General features: G+C 40.1%; 2 protein-coding genes across 6 annotated transcripts in view; one reads left to right on the top strand and one right to left on the bottom strand.

The window, feature by feature from the left end:
* The window catches only part of PHKB (phosphorylase kinase regulatory subunit beta), a 247,598-nt gene extending 236,743 nt beyond the window's left edge, over positions 1–10,855 (bottom strand). For 3 of the 4 annotated variants that reach the window (XM_053582096.1, XM_053582095.1, XM_053582098.1), the window contains exon 1: positions 10,646–10,855. In XM_053582096.1, coding sequence (XP_053438071.1) covers positions 10,646–10,721 — 76 coding nt within the window. In that variant the 5' untranslated portion in view covers positions 10,722–10,855. Of the gene's footprint in view, positions 1–8,399; positions 8,512–10,645 lie in introns of all 4 variants that reach the window. The other variant, XM_053582097.1, reaches the window with a different exon arrangement.
* Positions 10,856–11,021: 166 nt separating this feature from the next.
* ITFG1 (integrin alpha FG-GAP repeat containing 1) overlaps positions 11,022–18,416 on the top strand; it is a 302,922-nt gene continuing 295,527 nt past the window's right edge. The window contains exons 1-3 of one of the 2 annotated variants that reach the window (XM_053582100.1): positions 11,022–11,238; positions 12,902–12,974; positions 17,649–17,794. In XM_053582100.1, the coding sequence (XP_053438075.1) occupies positions 11,031–11,238; positions 12,902–12,974; positions 17,649–17,794 (427 nt within the window). In that variant the 5' untranslated portion in view covers positions 11,022–11,030. The remainder of the gene's footprint in view (positions 11,239–12,901; positions 12,975–17,648; positions 17,795–18,416) is intronic. The other variant, XM_053582101.1, reaches the window with a different exon arrangement.

Raw genomic sequence — 18,416 nt, 5'->3', positions numbered from 1 at the left:
GTATAAGCTGGTGGGAGGCGGGCTAAACTTAAGTGCAGGTAGCCCAGAGCCCCCTCCACAACGGCTATTTATTAAGGTTATACACAACAAGTGTGGAGAGTTAAGGTAATGACATACACAACAGGTGTGGAGAGGGCTGCATGTGTAAGGACTGCCACATGCTCTTTCCTCACGTGTTCTTTCCTCACAACCCCCATGAAGAAGTACCCAGCATCAATGTTTAACACATGCTTACTAGTGAGAGCCTGATCTTACCCCATTCCAGAACAGTTACTTGGAGGACTGCCCCTAAGTCACAAAACGTCTCTAGGCTTGCCCCGAAACTGTCCTGTTCTCAGCGTTTCATTTTAATCTGATAAGAATCAGTAATTGCTTTACAAGAATGGTGTCCATTCCTCTACAAAAGTATATCTTAAAAGTAAGAGTACTCTAAGTAGGGAAGCTAAGATAGAAAACAAAGCCTGGGGCTTACACAGCAGGAAGAAAGAAAATGCGGTGCAGTGATATATGTCCTCCTGTTCTTTCAGTTCCCAGGCACTATCAAGAACCAATATTTATCGCTACATATGTTACTTTGTCATTTAGCAGAGGACAAATAAAGACAGGAATCATTTTCATTCCTCAAAGTGTAAGTTTTGTTTTCTCCTGTTTGATTCTTCCTCATGCTGTTTCCTATTTCTTTTTTTTTTTTATTACTTTTTTTCTTTCTTTCCTTTTTTTTTTTTTATTGTTGGGGATTCATTGAGGGTACAATAAGCCAGTTACACTGATTGCAATTGTCAGGTAAAGTCCCTCTTGCAATCATGTCTTGCCTCCATAAAGTGTGACACACACTAAGGACCCCCCCCTCCCTCCGTCCCTCTTTCTGCTTCCCCCCCATAACCTTAATTGTCATTAATTGTTCTCATATCAAGATTGAGTACATAGGATTCATGCTTCTCCATTCTTGTGATGCTTTACTAAGAATAAGGTCTTCCACTTCCATCAAGGTTAATACGAAGGATGTAAAGTCTCCATTTTTTTTAATGGCTGAATAGTATTCCATGGTATACATATACCACAGCTTGTTAATCCATTCCTGGGTTGGTGGGCATTTAGGCTGTTTCCACATTTTGGCGATTGTAAATTGAGCTGCAATAAACAGTCTAGTACAAGTGTCCTTATGATAAAAGGATTTTTTTCCTTCTGGGTAGATGCCCAGTAATGGGATTGCAGGATCGAATGGGAGGTCTAGGTTGAGTGCTTTGAGGTTTCTCCATACATCCTTCCAGGAAGGTTGTACTAGTTTGCAGTCCCACCAGCAGTGCAAAAGTGTTCCCTTCTATCCACATCCACAACAGCATCTGCAGTTTTGAGATTTTGTGATGTGGGCCATTCTCACTGGGGTTAGATGATATCTCAGGGTTGTTTTGATTTGCATTTCTCCAATATATAGAGATGATGAACTCTTCACGTGTTTGTTAGCCATTCGTCTGTCATCTTTAGAGAAAATTCTATTCATGTCTCTTGCCCATTGATATATGGGATTGTTGGCTTTTTTCATGTGGATTAATTTGAGTTCTCTATAGATCCTAGTTATCAAGCTTTTGTCTGATTGAAAATATGCAAATATCCTTTCCCATTGTGTAGGTTGTCTCTTTGCTTTGGTTATTGTCTCCTTAGCTGTACAGAAGCTTTTCAGTTTAATGAAGTCCCATTTGTTTATTTTTGTTGTTGTTGCAATTGCCATGGCAGTCTTCTTCATGAAGTCTTTCCCCAGGCCAATATCTTCCAGTGTTTTTCCTATGCTTTCTTTGAGGACTTTTATTGTTTCATGCCTTAAATTTAAGTCCTTTATCCATCTTGAATCAATTTTTGTGAGTGGGGAAAGGTGTGGGTCCAGTTTCAGTCTTTTACATGTAGACATCCAGTTCTCCCAACACCATTTATTGAATGGGGAGTCTTTCCCCCAAGGTAAGTTCTTGTTTGGTTTATCGAAGATTAGGTGGTTGTAAGATGTTAGTTTCATTTCTTGGTGTTCAATTCGATTCCAAGTGTCTATGTCTCTGTTTTTGTGCCAGTACCATGCTGTCTTGACCACTATGGCTTTGTAGTACAGACTAAAATCTGGTATGCTAATGCCCCCAGCTTTATTTTTCTTACTAAGAACTACCTTAGCTATACGGGGTTTCTTCCGGTTCCATACAAAACGCAGAATCATTTTTTCCAAATCTTGAAAGTACGATGTAGGTACTTTGATAGCAATGGCATTGAACAGGTAGATTGCTTTGGGAAGTATAGACATTTTAACAATGTTGATTCTTCCCATCCATGAGCATGGTATGTTCTTCCATTTGTTAATATCCTCTGCTATTTCCTTTCTGAGGATTTCATAGTTTTCTTTATAGAGGTCCTTCACCTCCTTCGTTAGGTATATTCCTAGGTATTTCATTTTCTTTGAAACTATGGTGAAGGGAGTTGTGTCCTTAATTAGCTTCTCATCTTGACTGTTATTGGTGTATACAAAGGCTACTGACTTGTGGACATTGATTTTATATCCTGAAACATTACTGTATTTTTTGATGACTTCTAGGAGTCTTGTGGTTGAGTCTTTGGGGTTCTCTAAGTATAAGATCATGTCGTCAGCAAAGAGGGAGAGTTTGACCTCCTCTGCTCCCATTTGGATTCCCTTTATTTCCTTGTCTTGCCTAATTGTATTGGCTAGAACTTCCAGCACTATGTTGAATACTAAAGGTGACAGAGGACAACCTTGTCTGGTTCCAGTTCTAAGAGGAAAAGCTTTCAGTTTTACTCCATTCAGTAAAATATGGGCTGTGGGTTTGTCATAGATAGCCTCAATCAGTTTTAGAAATGTGCCACCTATGCCTATACTCTTCAGTGTTCTAATTAGAAAAGGATGCTGGATTGTATCAAATGCTTTTTCTGCATCTATTGAGAGGATCATGTGATCTTTATTTTTACCTCTGTTTATATGGTGGATAACGTTTATGCACTTGTGTATGTTAAACCAGCCTTGCATCCCTGGGATGAAGCCTACTTGATCATGATGAATGACTTTTTTGATGATAAGCTGTATTCTACTGGCTAGGATTTTGTTGAGAATTTTTTCATCTATATTCATGAGTGAGATTGGTCTGAAATTCTCCTTTTTGTTTGGGTCTTTTCCTGGTTTTGGTATCAGGGTGATGTTTGCTTCATAGAATGTGTTGGGGAAGATTCCTTCCTCCTCAATTTTTTGGAATAATTTCTGCAGTACAGGAATAAGCTCTTCCTTGAAGGTTTGATAGAATTCTGGAGTGAAGCCATCTGGACGAGGGCATTTTATAGTTGGAAGCTTTTTTATTGTTTCTTTGATCTCAATGCTTCAAATTGGTCTGTTCAGGAGGTCTATTTCTTCCTGGCTGAGTCTAGGGAGAGGGTGTGATTCCAAATATTGATCCATTTCCTTCACATTGTCAAATTTCTGGGCATAGAGTTTCTGGAAGTATTCCGAGATGATCTCTTGCATCTCTGTTGGATCAGTTATTTCCCCTTTATCGTTTCTGATTGAAGTTATAAGATATTTTACTTTTCTATTTCTCGTTAGTCTGGCCAATGGTTTATCTATTTTATTTTTTCAAAAAACCAACTCCTTGTTTCATTAATTTTCTGAATGATTCTTTTGTTTTCAATTTCATTGATCTCTGATTTGATTTTGGATATTTCTTTTCTTCTACTGAGTTTAGGCTTAGATTGTTCTTCTTTTTCCAATTCCGTAAGATCTCTTGTGAGATTGTTGATGTGCTCTCTTTCTGTTTTTCCAATGTAGGCATCTAAAGCGATGAATTTTCCTCTCAAAACTGCTTTTGCAGTATCCCACAGGTTTTGGTAGCTTGTGTCTTCATTGTTGTTATGCTCAAGGAAGTTAATGATTTCCTGTTTTATTTCTTCCTGCACCCATCTGTTATTCAACAGAAGATTGTTTAATTTCCATGCCTTTGGGTGGGGTGGAGCATTCTTGTTAGAGTTGAGTTCCACCTTTAGTGCCTTATGGTCTGAGAAGATACAAGGTAAAATTTCAATTCTTTTGATTCTGTTGAGATTTGTTTTGTGTCCCAGGATATGATCAATTTTGGAGAATGTTCCATGGGGTGATGAGAAGAATGTATATTCTTTATCTTTGGGGTGGAGTGTTCTATATGCGTCTATCAAGCATAGTTGTTCTAGGGTCTCATTTAAATCTCTTATATCTTTGTTTAATTTCTGTTTAGAGGATCTGTCCAGCTCTGTAAGAGGAGTGTTAAAGTCCCCTGTTATGATGGTATTATCAGATATCCTATTGCTCAGACTGAGTAAGGTCTGCTTCAAGAATCTGGGAGCATTTAAATTGGGTGCATAAATATTTAGAATTGAAATGTCTTCTTGTTGTAGTTTTCCCTTGACCAATATAAAGTGACCATTGTTGTCTTTTTTGACTTTAGTTGATTTAAATCCACATGTATCTGAAAATAAGATTGCAACTCCTCTTATCTTCTGAATTCCATTTGCCTGAAAAATTGTCTTCCAACCCTTGACTTGGAGCTTTAATTTGTCTTTTGAAGCCACGTGTGTTTCTTGCAGACAGCAAATGGATGGCTTGTGTTTTTTAATCCAGTCAGCCAATCTATGTCTCTTCGGTGGGGAATTCAAGCCATTAACATTTACTGAGATAAATGACAAGTGTGGTAGTATTCTATTCGTCTTATTTGGTGAGAGTCCATTGCTTAGTTTTATCTTTTGCATCAGTGTGGAGGTTAGGTTCTGTCCTTTGATTTCTGAGTTCTTACTTTGCTGCTGATCCATTGTGGTGGTCAGTGTGCAGAACAGGTTGAAGTATTTCCTGTAGAGCTGGTCTTGTTGTGGCGAATCTCCTCAATGTTTGTATATCCATAAATGATTTGATTTCTCCGTCAATTTTGAAGCTTAGCTTAGCAGGGTACACAATTCTGGGCTGAAAATTGTTCTGTTTAAGTAGATTAAAGGTAGATGACCATTGTCTTCTTGCTTGGAAAGTTTCATTAGAGAAGTCTGCAGTCACTCTGATGGATTTGCCCCTGTAGGTCAACTGGCGCTTACTCCTGGCAGCTTGCAGAATCTTTTCTTTTGTCTTCACTTTGGACAGGTACATCACAATATGTCTTGGAGAAGCTCGGTTAGAGTTGAGGCGACCTGGGGTCCGATATCCCTCTGAAAGCAGTGTGTCAGAATCTTTGGTGATGTTTGGGAAATTTTCTTTTATAATATTCTCTAGTATGGCTTCCATTCCTCTCGGGCATTCTTCGTCCCCTTCTGGAATTCCTATAACTCGTATGTTGGAACGCTTCATAAAGTCCCATAATTCTGACAGTGAACGTTCTGCTTTCTCTCTCTTCTTTTCTGCCTCTTTTACTGTCTGAGTTATCTCAAGAACTTTGTCTTCTACCTCTGAAATTCTTTCTTCTGCATGGTCTAACCTGTTGCTGATACTTTCCATTGTATCTTTAAGTTCCCTAATTGACTGTTTCAGTTCCTTCAGGTCTGCTATATCCTTTTTATATTCTTCATATCCTTCATCTCTTATTTTATTCTGTTTTTGGATTTCCTTTTGGTTATTTTCCACTTTATTAGCAATTTCCTTCATTGTTTCCATCATTTCCTTCATTGTTTTCAACATGTGTATTCTAAATTCCCTTTCTGTCATTCCTAACATTTCTTTACAGGTGGAATCATCTGCAGTAGCTACCTCATGGTCCCTTGGTGGGGTTATTCTAGACTGGTTCATCATGTTGCCTGGAGTTTTCTGCTGATTCTTCCTCATGAGCGATTTCTTTTATCTGTTTCCTTGCCCTAATTTTCCTTTCACTTCCTCTTGTTCTTTAAGTTCTTGTGACTGTGGACTAAGGGTTACAGGACCAGAAGGGTGAGAAGGTTGAAGAGCAAAAAAGGGATGAAAGAAAGGAGGACCGAGTGATAAGAGAAAAAGAAAGATAGAGAAAGGAGAGGGGTGGAGATAAGGAATATTGACAAAAAGAAGAGAGACACAGAAAGAGGGAGACAGGGCAATATAGGTGTACAGTAGGGTACTTTGATACAACCTTAAAAAACCCCACCTTCTGTGGGTGCCCAGTAGGGTGGTTCCCTTGAGGTCAGCAGCTCTTTGCTAACCTGATCAGACACAGTACCCCACCTCCACCAAGTAGAGAGGAAAGACAAAAATGCTATAAATCAAACCAAAACAAGCAAAGAGAAAACTTTACAGGGATAAAGTTGGGTGAAAAACCAAATGATAGCGGTAGAAACACTAGCAAAAATGAAGTTGTAGTTATTAACAAAGGCAGCAATGGGAAATTATAATTAAACTAGTAAAATTGAGAAAGAAAAAGGGATCTGTATGGAAAAGATTGATATTAAAAAACAAAAGAACATCAACAACGTCAAAATAAACGAAAAAAAAACCAACCAAACCAAAAAAAAGAAAAAAGAAAAAAAAAATACACAACCAAAAACAAAGCTGTTTGTATATGTTATTGAATATTGTGTGGGCAACACGTGGTCTTCTGGGGTATGAGATGTTAATCACAGTTCTGATAGACTGGAGGCTGCTGATTTCTCAAACCCCAGCAGGTAGACACCCTAAATCTCTCTTCAGCCTACTTAAAAGGCACTTTGAACTTGTAAACTTGCTGAGCAGAAGCTTTCCCAGCTGTCTCGCTGGAATCACTGCTGAAGTGGCTATCCACTTACCCAGTGTGCCAAAACCCGTCTCACTCTGCCCCTGAGGGTTAGGGCTGCAAGGCGGCTCAGACCCCACCCTTAGGCTACTTGGTTGCTGGGTTACCAGCTCCCACTCGTTTGTAGCTCTGCGACCCTGAGAGCGGAGCTTGCCGGGGCAGATCACTGACAATGGTTCCGTGTGACCCACCGCCAAACACTATTAGCTCCGTCTGGCTCGGCGGCTCAGACTGGGGCCCTACACAACGGCCAAAGTTCTCCGCACTCCCGCTCAGGCCCTCCCCAAGGCAGTTCAACTCAGTGCCATGTCCAAGGACACCAAAACAGTTCACAGGTAAGGCCTTTCTGGTTTGCAGTCTCACTGCTACTGAACTTACAGTTGTGGGCGGGTGTAGACGGATTGAACACACGCGACCACTTGCCGGTTTTCCACTGTTTTAGTCCTCCTCTTGGGGTCCAGAAGTCTCTTGCTGACTCCCTGTATCCTCATAGGAGTGATGATAGGCAGATCCCACCAGCCAGAGATGCCTGGAGTCCTATCTCCCCAGACTCACGGTGCCCAGATGCAAGGAAGCTGTTACTCGGCTGCCATCTTGCTCCGCCTCCATGTTTCCTATTTCTTTATTTGAAGATTTTCTTTCTCTACCTTGCCAGACAGGTATAAATGGAAATGAAAGGGAAACCACTTCCGAATGGCTTTGATGAAGCCCAGGAGCTTTTGCTCTGTTTGGGCATGCTTCTTCACATTTACTGTTAGTGACACCTGAGGCTTGAATAGCCTGCTTGAGATACTTTAGGAACAAAGCAGCCTCTTACCAACAGGCTTCTCCCAACATTGTTCTGACATATAATAGGTTTTAAATGGCCCAAGGTAGGTCAAAACTTACTAGGGCCCTTTGTCTTCATTTCAGCTATGCAGCCACTTAACAAAACCTGTTTCTCCTTCTGTAAGGTAAAACTAAAGACATCAAAGACCTGATTCCTAATGAGAATTATACATGGTCATTCCTGGGTCCATGAACTACTCAGAAATTGTCTTCAAAACCACATATGCTCTTTTGGGGAGCAATTCCATAGCTTTCATCTAGGTCTCAAAGGGAGGTGCATCAACACAAGAGTCTAAAAGCCACTGTGCCAACATGTCCTCTGGCCCTTAAACCAAGAAGCGACAGTACAAACCACAAAGCACATGGCCTTGAAACACAACAGTCTCAGGACCTGGGGCAAGTTGCTTCCTGTCTGTGAAAACACATAGATAACACCTGCTTCATAGGTAGAATATGAAGAGTAGATGAGTGGGATGTTGACCTAAAATTTCTAATACTATGTATATAAAACTTATTTCCATTATGCAAGAAGACAAAAATCATTTAAAAAGGTACTTTATGTACCTGTTTGAAAATCAAGGCTTCCAGACACTCAGGAACTGCCACTACTCAAACAGCTTACCAATATCCTCTCTGTCCTTCTCATGCCCATCCAATGAAACGTAACAGTCCACGTTTAAGATACAATGCAAACCCAAGACTAAAAGTAGCAGAAATGGTGCTTAGGTTTGGACCCACCAAAGAGGAAATGAAACCAACATCATATCTTATGGGTGACATCAACCTTCAGAAACATAGGTATTTAAAATTACCAAGTGACCCTTTGGGGGTCTACACACTTACCAGACCTTAAGAAAGCTGGTGTAGAGGAGACGACTGCATCAGGAGAGCTGGCCATTTCAAACTGTTGACTCTAATCATAAGCGTCGCAGGCTAAACTACAGCAATTTTAAAACTGTTTAGTGAAGGTTAGAAGCAATCAATGTTAGATTTATTGAAAGCAGTGCGAGCAGTTATTAACACGATGCAGTATGCAACAAAGGCAGTAATTGAGGATCATTATAATTTTATTTTCTCTTTTATGATTTGAAAATTTGATTTTCTTTGCTTTTATAAATTACGTTTGCCTATAAAGACGAGGCAGGAAATATATAATACCCACTTATTAAATATAGAGTAATATCCTGTCATGGGCAGTGAAGTGATTATGCTACTATGTAACAATGCTCAGAACTCTGCAGAGGAGTCTCTACCCAGTCAGGTCAGCTCACTTTCAAACAAACCTGTGTTAACATATTCTTCTAAAAAGTAACAAACGGAATTAAATTGATTGTTTTTTATGATACAGGAAGTAAATGATTCACTCAGGAAATTTTATCACCTACACTTCATAGAGTTATCAAAACACCCTAAAACCTCAAACATTACTATTAATTTGGAAGAATGACTTCAACTGATATCTCTTTTTACTACTACTATGTAAACATATAGGGAACATCCAACATGGATACTGTGCATTTAACTACTTTGCAAATGAAACTAGATTTAAGAACTACATTCAACAAGTTAAATAAAATTTAATAGAAGAAAATTTTTTCTCGGTTAAGAAAAGAGAAGTGAGATTTTCAAAGGTTACTGTCACAACATGTATTTCAGGAAAAAAAAGTAAAGACTGGAGAAGAAAATAAACTCTGGGTGCTCATTAAAGGAAAAGAGAAATGGTGTAAAAATACACAAGGGGGGACAGCCCTCAGTGCCCTGTAAGAAAACTGGAGTTACTCTACTTTCCCAGACATAATCAATCCAATAATAACCTTTTATAGCTCTAATAGCCACATTGTTAGTAGGCAACTCAATATTTCTATATGACACAAAATTTAAGAAAAAATGTGAAACTAATATACATGTGACTATTTCAAGTAACTATTAGTTCTAACATATACTAAGGACTATTTTTGTTAAAATTCTGTCATACCTTGTAGGTGGTAGTTTTACTATCACACTAAGTAAATAAATGCAGAACATTTTTAAGGTATAAAAAAATGTAATTGGCAACAACGATGGGGTATGTGATTTATGAAAGTAAATACTATCTCCAAGTTAACAAAACAGTCATTATGCAAACAGACAACTGAGAACTTCATAAATGGGAGAAGCCCAAAACATAATAGGGGCACATTAAGGATAAAAAAAACTCTTAATATCAACACAAATCAGCTGGTTTTCCCAGGCAATGCCTTCTACATCCTCCAATAGTAACATATAATTCTCCAATCTCTTTAAAAAGGAAAGTCCTTAGTTGAAGACTTGTCATTTTACCACTCTTCCTGTTTATGGTCACACTTTTGGGTTAATATTATACCCAGACAGGCAAAATTAAAGTAAGTTTCAATTCCAGCTCCCACAGTGTTAATTTTGGGAGTTAACTCAGCTACAAGCATTAACTTTAAAGTCGTGACTGCGCCAATTTGAATGTCAGGTCAGGACACCTGAACCGTTATAACCGCCTGCACTGGAGTCTTCTGACCCTCTTGGCCTTGGACTTGGCAGCCACAGGTGGAAACTAAGCGAACTGGGGCCACTTGCCTAGGGAGTGGGCCTGCTTCTTTCTGAGCGCTAACTCTGCTCAACGTGACCCACTTCGTGACCAAGGCCTTGTCTGTTTCTGCCACACAGGAAACCGGCGACAGCAGAGAACTACTGGGGAGTGTAAAAGTAGATACATGAAACGAGCAGCCGCCAGCTGTATAGGGTCAGATTTGACTTCATCGGATGAAGAGACTTCATCTCTGTCTTGTACAGAGAGTACAGACTCCCTTTCCCAGGAACGTGTCGCCGCCTGACTTCTCAGAGGGAAGCTGGGACCCCCTCCTACTTCCTGAGGGATACACACAACAAAATAGCGTTGGAAAACACACGGAACAGTGGAGTTGGGACAGCCACCTAATTTTCAGAGAAGTGGAGACATCAGGAAGAGGCGGGGACGGCCGCCCTGAGAATATATGGGGGGCGCAGTTCATTCCCACGACCCCCACCTGCCTCCCCCAAGTTGCTTGAGAGGTACTGGGAGGCGCCCCAGTCAGCCAAACCTGAGCGCTTGGTCCGAGCTCTTCGCTCCAAGACCTTCCAGCTCACTTCGGTCAAAAGCCCCGTAACCCCCGCCATTGCACTCCGGCCGCCGCCTCGGCCACCACTCCCGGGGCCGCCTGTCAGCACGGCCCGCCCGGCCCCGCCCCCCCGCGCGACACTGTCGAAAGGTGCGCCGGCCGGAAGTGAGCGCGAGAGTGAGTTTGACCCTGTCCCCACCTCCTATCTAGCGTCAGAAGAGCGGGCCTAGGGCAGAGTAAGAGTGGGGCCGGCGGCGGCTCGTACGCGCACCAGGGCTGAGCGCCTTCGGGCTCAGCCGGCAGCGCCGTGCTTTGCGGCTGCCGTCAAGCGCGGCGCTGGGCCGGAGGGCGGGGGCGAGGGGCTGCCATGGCGGCGGCGGGCCGGCTGCCGAGGTCCTGGGCGCTGCTGGCGCCGCTCTTCGCCGGGCTCGCGGTGCTAGGAGTCGGGCCGGTCCCGGCGCGGGCGCTGCACAACGTCACAGCCGAGCTCTTTGGGGCCGAGGCCTGGGGCACATTGGCGGCCTTCGGGGACCTCAACTCCGACAAGCAGACGGACCTCTTCGTGCTGCGGGAAAGTCAGTGCTTGCCGGGCCCTCCCTCTGTCCGCTGTCCGTGTGCCTCTCCCGCTGTTCCCCACACCCCTTGCCCAGATGGCCGGCCCTTCAGAATTTCCTGGTCCTTCTCTCCCAGCCCTGTGGCCTTTATCTCTATTATTCTTGACAGGTTGCTCCACCTTTTCCAACCTCAGGTCCTGACCTGGCCACCTTACAGTTTGACCGACCGTTCCCCATCAAAAGCCATGCCAGCGCCCCACTTTTTTTCCAGAGAAGCTTTCTGCTTTCGCCCACGCACCCCCTTCCTCCCAATGGAATCACCTGCCTTCCCCAATCCTTCCTGATTCGCAGGAGTCTTTGTAGCTTGCCTGTACGTTCACTCCCCAGCTCCTTTTTCCTGCTTTATTTCAATCTTCCTTCCCCTTTGATGAACAGGAAAAGATGGAGTTTGACCTTTTTTTCTCATAGAGAATTTCTCCATGCCTCCCCATTTACCTAATGTTTCTGCCCCTTCCTTTGTCAGGGTACCAGCTTTCTTTGAAGCTAGTGTGCCCTTCCAAGGCCCTAGGCACTAAGCAGCTCACACAAGCATTTTGCAGAGACCACTGATAAAACCTAGAGCTCCCGTTGGGAAGAATTACCCAACAGCAGACTCTCCTCCCTCCTGAACTGCCTGTTTGTTGTGTGTGTACACCTTCCTCACCTTTTCGGCAGACTGGAACGCACCTGTGCTTTCTTTGCCAATTACGGTTCTTAAAAGTTGTTTGTTTCGACCATAACTAATGGTCCTGAAGCCGATTGTGAGCAGTAGGGTACTTAGCATTCTTGAGTACCTACAGAAGCAGGTGCTGCTTAAAGGCCAAGCTCACAAAGGAAAGAAGAGGAAGTGTAGAACTGACTTAGAGCTTGACTGACAGAATCCTGAACAAGACTTCTGTGGCCCTTGTCAGAACCCTAGGCCCTGTGGTGGGCCCTGGATATTTTCCCAGTCTTTGTATGACTCCCTATTTGCAACATACTACCAAACCTGTAGCTACTCCATCCAAACTGTGTACAGAGAATCTCTCTGACTTTAAAGATGATCTCTGTTTGCTTAAACAATGTCAAAAGTTTGTCCGATGGTGCTAATTGAAGTTCAAGAATGTATCAACCTGGCGGGGGGCGGGGTGTGTGTGTGTGTGATTCCATAAAAGGCACAAGAGAAGTGTCTTGGAGGAGTCAGCATTTTCTGCTTGCATGCTTTAACTATATCCTTCTTAGATGCATACAGTGGGAGTTATTGCGTCTTTGGTGTGATAGACACCTGTGTGATGAGCTAAACAGCCTGATAAGGGGTGGAGTTGCTCAGTTTAGGGAAGGCAAGACTTGGTATTAGTATAGTTGTAAGGCGTGTTCTTTATATAGTTCTTTTAAGTTAGTCTGCCTAACTCCTGGCAGAATCCACATACATTACCTTCAGTCTGTTTTCGTGTTGATCTTCCTAATTCTCTGCTGCTTTGAAAATTGAACCTGTGATCTTCTGTTAGGTATTCTTGGTAGGCTAGAAGGACTATTCTTGAGCAGACAAAAGAACTGAAGTAGAATTAAAGTCTCTTGTTGGGACAGTGCCCAAAAATCTTCACATAACCACCAATTGGATGTTTTACCAGGAAACATTTTTCTAACATATATTTATTTCTTTTAGGAAATGATTTAGTCATCTTTTTGGCAGACCAGAATGCACCCTATTTTAAACCTAAAGTGAGGCTATCCTTGAAGTAAGTAGACATAGGTTTGTTTTTGTAAAACCTTAGTCATTAAACGTAATAATGGATATGCAATAGCTGATTGGTTTGTCTTTGAATTCAATCTTACCTGTGGTGTTGTAACACAAAATTATTAGTCATAAGGTATAAGTAGCAAGTAATTTGTTAGGAAAGTAGTGAGAGTACCAGAGCTGAAATATGATTTATTTTTAAGTAAATAAAAATATTTACTTGAATAAGTAAATATTGAAATTTATTTACTTAAAATAAATCTGATTTATTTATACAGGTCTGTTCTGTATAAACACTTTATTTCCTTGTAATCTTATATGCTTTCTTCAATCTGTTCGGGAAGAGTGAGGCTTAGTTTGCAGTGGGGAAACTTTGAGTAACCTCTGTCCTAATTTTTTTGTTTATTGACTGATAGCTGCTGAGTTGTTAAGGTTGATAATTGAAGGCATTCAAGTCAAGTTTTTGAAATTGTTAAATTTTTTATAGTATTATTCAAATATAGTGCTAGGTTTTTTTATTTTAATACGGCTGTAATTGCATGGAAGAGTGACCCTCCCCCCACCCCAGTGATAGTGAGGCAACAGAATTTTGAAACTACAAGAAGCAAGAATTGAATGCTGTTGGAATTCAAGGAGGATGGGGTTGGTGCAGGCCAAAGTAGCAGCTTCCAGAGTCATAGCACTTGAGCTTGACTTTAGTATGAGCAAAATTTGGGTGAAGGTGTTAGAGAGTGGGGATGCAGCATTTATAAGAGATGAGTCAAAACAGCATGTTGTGAAAAGGAGAAGGAAAGATCTGCCTGACAAAAGTAGTACATTTTGGACAGTTAGGGGAGTAGGAAGATGAGATCAGGGCAGACTGGGAAGCTTCATAAATATCAGAAGGAGTTTGAACTTAATCTGATGAGAAAAGAGGAATCATTATGGGTCCTTGTACGAAGGAGAAATGATGAAAACCGTATTTTAAGATAATAGTGGGAAGTTGTATAGGTAGGGATGGGCCAGATTGTGGACGTCTGTTAATACCTTTGAAAGAATCCAGGACTGCAGTTCAGGAGACCTGGGTTCCGGTCTGGACTGTGCCCACAAGCTAATGGTAATCTGGGGGCAACTCAGTTCTTCTTTATGGTCTTTGTGCTCAGCACATAAGTAGTACCATACATGCTTAATAAGTATTTTATTCATTGGAAAAATACAGTATTTTAAATTGATCCAATTGTTAATCATGTGCAGAATGAATTGGTACGTAGAAAATTGAAGAATACTTAGGAAACCGTTTTTGAAAAATCACTATATGGGCTAATTAGTGCACAAACTGCAATATTTTATGTAAACTCAAACTCATGAAAGAATGGCCTTGAATTAGAAGATTGAGGAGAAAGTTGTAAGTGAATAAACAGGAACTTATCCCTTTTGAGAAATATTTTTGGGTAATGGATGTTAGGATGCTTGGAGTGGCCAAGGAATAGGAATTGATAAATATATACAAGAAATGAACTAACTGCCTAGAAGTGATTTTTCTTAGAAGATTAGAAGGAATCTTAAAGGCTGTTAGAAAGGGCTTTGATTCTGCCAAGTTAAAACAAAAATCCTAATTAATTTCTCTTGTAATGCAACATTAATTTTTTTATGTGCTATACTTTTAAAATTTACAAACTCTCGTTTGTATTTTAATTTAGAATCCAGGCAGTCCCTGGGTTACAAAGGACATAGGTTCTGTAGGTTTATTCTTAAGTTGAATTTGTGTATAAGTTAGAACAGGTACATTCGCCTATTTCCTGTAATAGCCTCTGTTTGTTAAGTGGGAGTTGTACACAGGTTGAATGTTTATAACATAGGGTTGGCCTGTATTTTTCAAAGTAAAAATAACCTTCGCCCTTTTCCTCCCCTACCGTCCTGTTTTGTTCTCAGCTGTAACCACTTTTATAACGTACTAGCTGTTTTTTCTAGCATTTATTCCCATATTTACAAATTATATATATATATATATATTTTTTTTTTTTTTGCAGTTTTTGGCTGGGGCTGGGTTTGAACCTGCCACCTCCAGCATATGGGGCTGGCGCCCTACTCCTTTGAGCCACAGGTCCCGCCCTGAAAATAAATTTTTATACTTTAATTTCTTGAGGCATTTTTAAATATTCATCTTTTTTTTTTGATAGCGTAGGTGAGGATTTAACATTTTTATAATTATATCATAATTTTTAGTTAAGTCAGTAATCATTGTTTACATTTCAACCATATAATTTCTGTTATGGTTGAAATTATATAGTTGAAATGTAAACAATGATCACTGACTTAAGTAAGTGATTGCTTTTTAAAATATAGATTGCATATTCCATAGGAAGTATTAAGTAGTTAAAAAAAAAGATTGCATAGTTTTCTATGTACATATGCTTAAATTTCATTGCATGTGTTCCATCATAATGGCCATAAATCTATTTTTTTTTTTTTTTTTCTTGAGACAGAGTCTTACTCTGTCATCCTGTGTAGAGTGCCATGGTCTCAGCCTAGCTCACAGCAACCTATAACTCCTGGGCTCAGAGGATTCTTGTGGCTCATGCTACTGAGTAGCTGGGACCACAGGTGCTCATGACCATGCCCAGCTAATTTTCTGATTTTTAGTAGAGACAGGATCTTGCTCTTGCTCAGGCTGGTCTCAAATTTTTGAGCTCAAGGATCCCCAGCCTTTGCCTCCCAAAGCACAGGGATCACAGGCCCTGTCACCTGTCATGTGTGCTGGTCTTCTGCACTGAGTCCTCTACTTTCCCACTCAATCTTGATTTCATTCTCCAGGCCTTCTTCACAGACTATTCGGGGAATTCTCCTTTGCTGTTCTTTATTAAAAACCTGTTTCTTGGAGCATCTGCCATTTTTGTCTTTATTTTCTCATTAACTTCACTAAAGTGCATCCTTCGGGAAGTTGCTGAGAAAGGATACATGGTACACCCTTGCATTTCCAAAAACTTTTTCTACCCAGTCTTAACACTTTAGTTGGCTGCTGTCTTCTAGTTTCATGGGTTTCTGTTTAAAATTCAATGTTGGCCGGGTGCAGTGGCTCATGCCTGTACTCCCAGCACTCTGGAAGGCTGAGGCAGGTTGATCACTTGAGCTCCTGAGTTCAAGACCAGCCAGAGCAAGAATAAGACCCTGTCTCTACTAAAAATGAAAGATTAACGCAATGGGATCACTTGCACCCAAGAATTTGAGGTTGCTGTGAGCTGTGATGCCACAGCATTCTACCCAGGGCAACAAAGTGAGCCTCTGTCTCAAAATTAATTAAATAAATAAATAAAATTCAATCTATTTTTCTCCTCCTTAACTGTAACTTGTTTTATTTTTTAATTTTGAAAGCTGTAAGAGTCTCTTTCTTATCAATTTTGCTTTGATTTCATCATGATATACCCTGGCGTAGATTATTTTTCACCCACTCTGCTGGACATTAGGTAGGCCCTTTCACACAGGGAGACCTCTATCTTTGGGAGGTTTTTCAAATACCCTTATTTCTTTATTAAATTTCTTTTTCCTTTCAAGAATTTCTATCAGTTGGTTATCAGTCTGGCTGGGTTCATCCTTTATTCCTTTATTTTATCTGGATTTTTGGTGGGGTTTTTTTGTCATTTTCTTTTCTTTTCCAGGAGGTTTATCTTCTAAGCCTTCCATTAAAGTTTCTATATTAGCCATTTTATTGTTTAATTTGCAAACTTTTCTTCTCTGTTTTCTCTTTGGCTGCTGTTCTTTTTTTTCTTATTGATATATTCTCTTCTTTTGCGTCCAGTACAATTTTGAAGTTTTTTTGTTCCTTCTGTTTTCTCTCTTCTCTTCAGGTTCCTTATTACTACTTGTTTTGGCTGTCTTTAATATTTGTAGTTTCTTTAAGGGACAGCTATCTATTCATATTTACAAGGAAGGCACTAAAGAGCTCCTTGAAAATGCTTTGGCTGGACCTGTCTACCATGTCCTGCCTGTGTGCGTGCCCCTGGCAGGCATTAGAGGAAGAGAGCAGAGCTGGGGACTATTTGCTCTAAGTATTATAGAATTAAATATAAAATGAATTTAGGGCCTATTGTTTGGTTGGGTCACTTATACAACATTATGATAAAACTCTAAGATGTTAAGTTTTTAAGGTAAATTTTAATAATTTTAGAATTATTAAGAATATGGAGTTAGATATATGTATAAATAATATATTAATTGCCAAGTTTGGTAAAAACTTGTTTTTCATTTTGAATCTCTACTTTCAGAAATAAAATGATTGGTTAATTTTCTCTGTAAATGTTTAAGTTATATTCAGGTCCAAATTAAATATTTTATAAATGATATCTTAATTTATAAAATCACAGTGGTATTCCTTTCACTTTAGCCCTTAATTATGATGAGCCTGCATTTATTTTAAATACCATCAAACTTTCTTGGTACTATATCAGGCAGATGAGTTTTCTCTTGATATAATCTCAATTTCTCTTGATTGTTAAGACTATTCTGTGTTTATTCTGAACTCTTTTAGACCAAAGAGGTCTAAATGTGTGAGGGAGGATGAGCTATTAAAGAAGAAGCCAATTAATCAGTTCCGTAGAATTTTAAATTTTGCATTAAAATATTTTAGTGTGGTAGAAATATACAGATATTCTTTTCTAATATGATTGTCTGGATATTTTTAAATGCTTATTTCTTTTAGGAATCACAGTGCATTGATAACGAGTGTAGTCCCTGGGGATTATGATGGAGATTCACAAATGGATGTCCTTCTGACGTACTTTCCCAGAAATCGTGCCCACAGTGAATTAGGAGCTGTCATCTTCTGGGGACAAAATCTGACATTAGGTGAATCTGTCTTAAGAGTTTTTAATATTTGTCATTGGATATGAAAAGGAAATGTAACAAAGTATTATGCTGAAATCAGTTCAAAAATACTATTCTTGGCTGTCAATAATTGTACATAACTTTTTTTTTTTGAAAACTTTTTTTTTCTTTTTAAAGAGACAGGGTCTGGTTCTGTTGCCCAGGCTGGAGAGCAGTAGCATGATCATAGCATACTGTAACCTTGAACTCCTACTAGACAATCCACAGGCCATATGCCATCAAGACCAGCTAATTTTAAAATATTTTTGTAAAGACAGAGTTTCACTGTATTGCCCAGGCTGATCTAGAACTCCTGGCCTCAAGCCATCCTCTTACTTCAGTTTCCCAAGCACTTGAGTCACCACACCTGGCCTGTAACAAAATTTTTAGAAGTTCATTTTCTAATTTCTTTTTTACAACTCAGAACTGGTCTGTGTTGAATTCCAAGGGAACGAAAGCCACTCTTGCTAGCTTTAAGAAGAGAGATTTATGAAAGGTTTTAATGACTGACAGAATTATTGGGATGGCTAAAGAACCTGCTTCTGGTGGATCTTTCGGGGACCATCCCCAGTGACATCAGAGAAGCTTCTTTTAACTAATCAGA

Source organism: Nycticebus coucang, chromosome 2, assembly GCF_027406575.1.
Source record: "Nycticebus coucang isolate mNycCou1 chromosome 2, mNycCou1.pri, whole genome shotgun sequence".
Classification (NCBI taxonomy): domain Eukaryota; kingdom Metazoa; phylum Chordata; class Mammalia; order Primates; family Lorisidae; genus Nycticebus; species Nycticebus coucang.
Note: the sequence above shows the minus strand (reverse complement) of the source record. Positions and strands in the feature narration are given on the sequence as shown.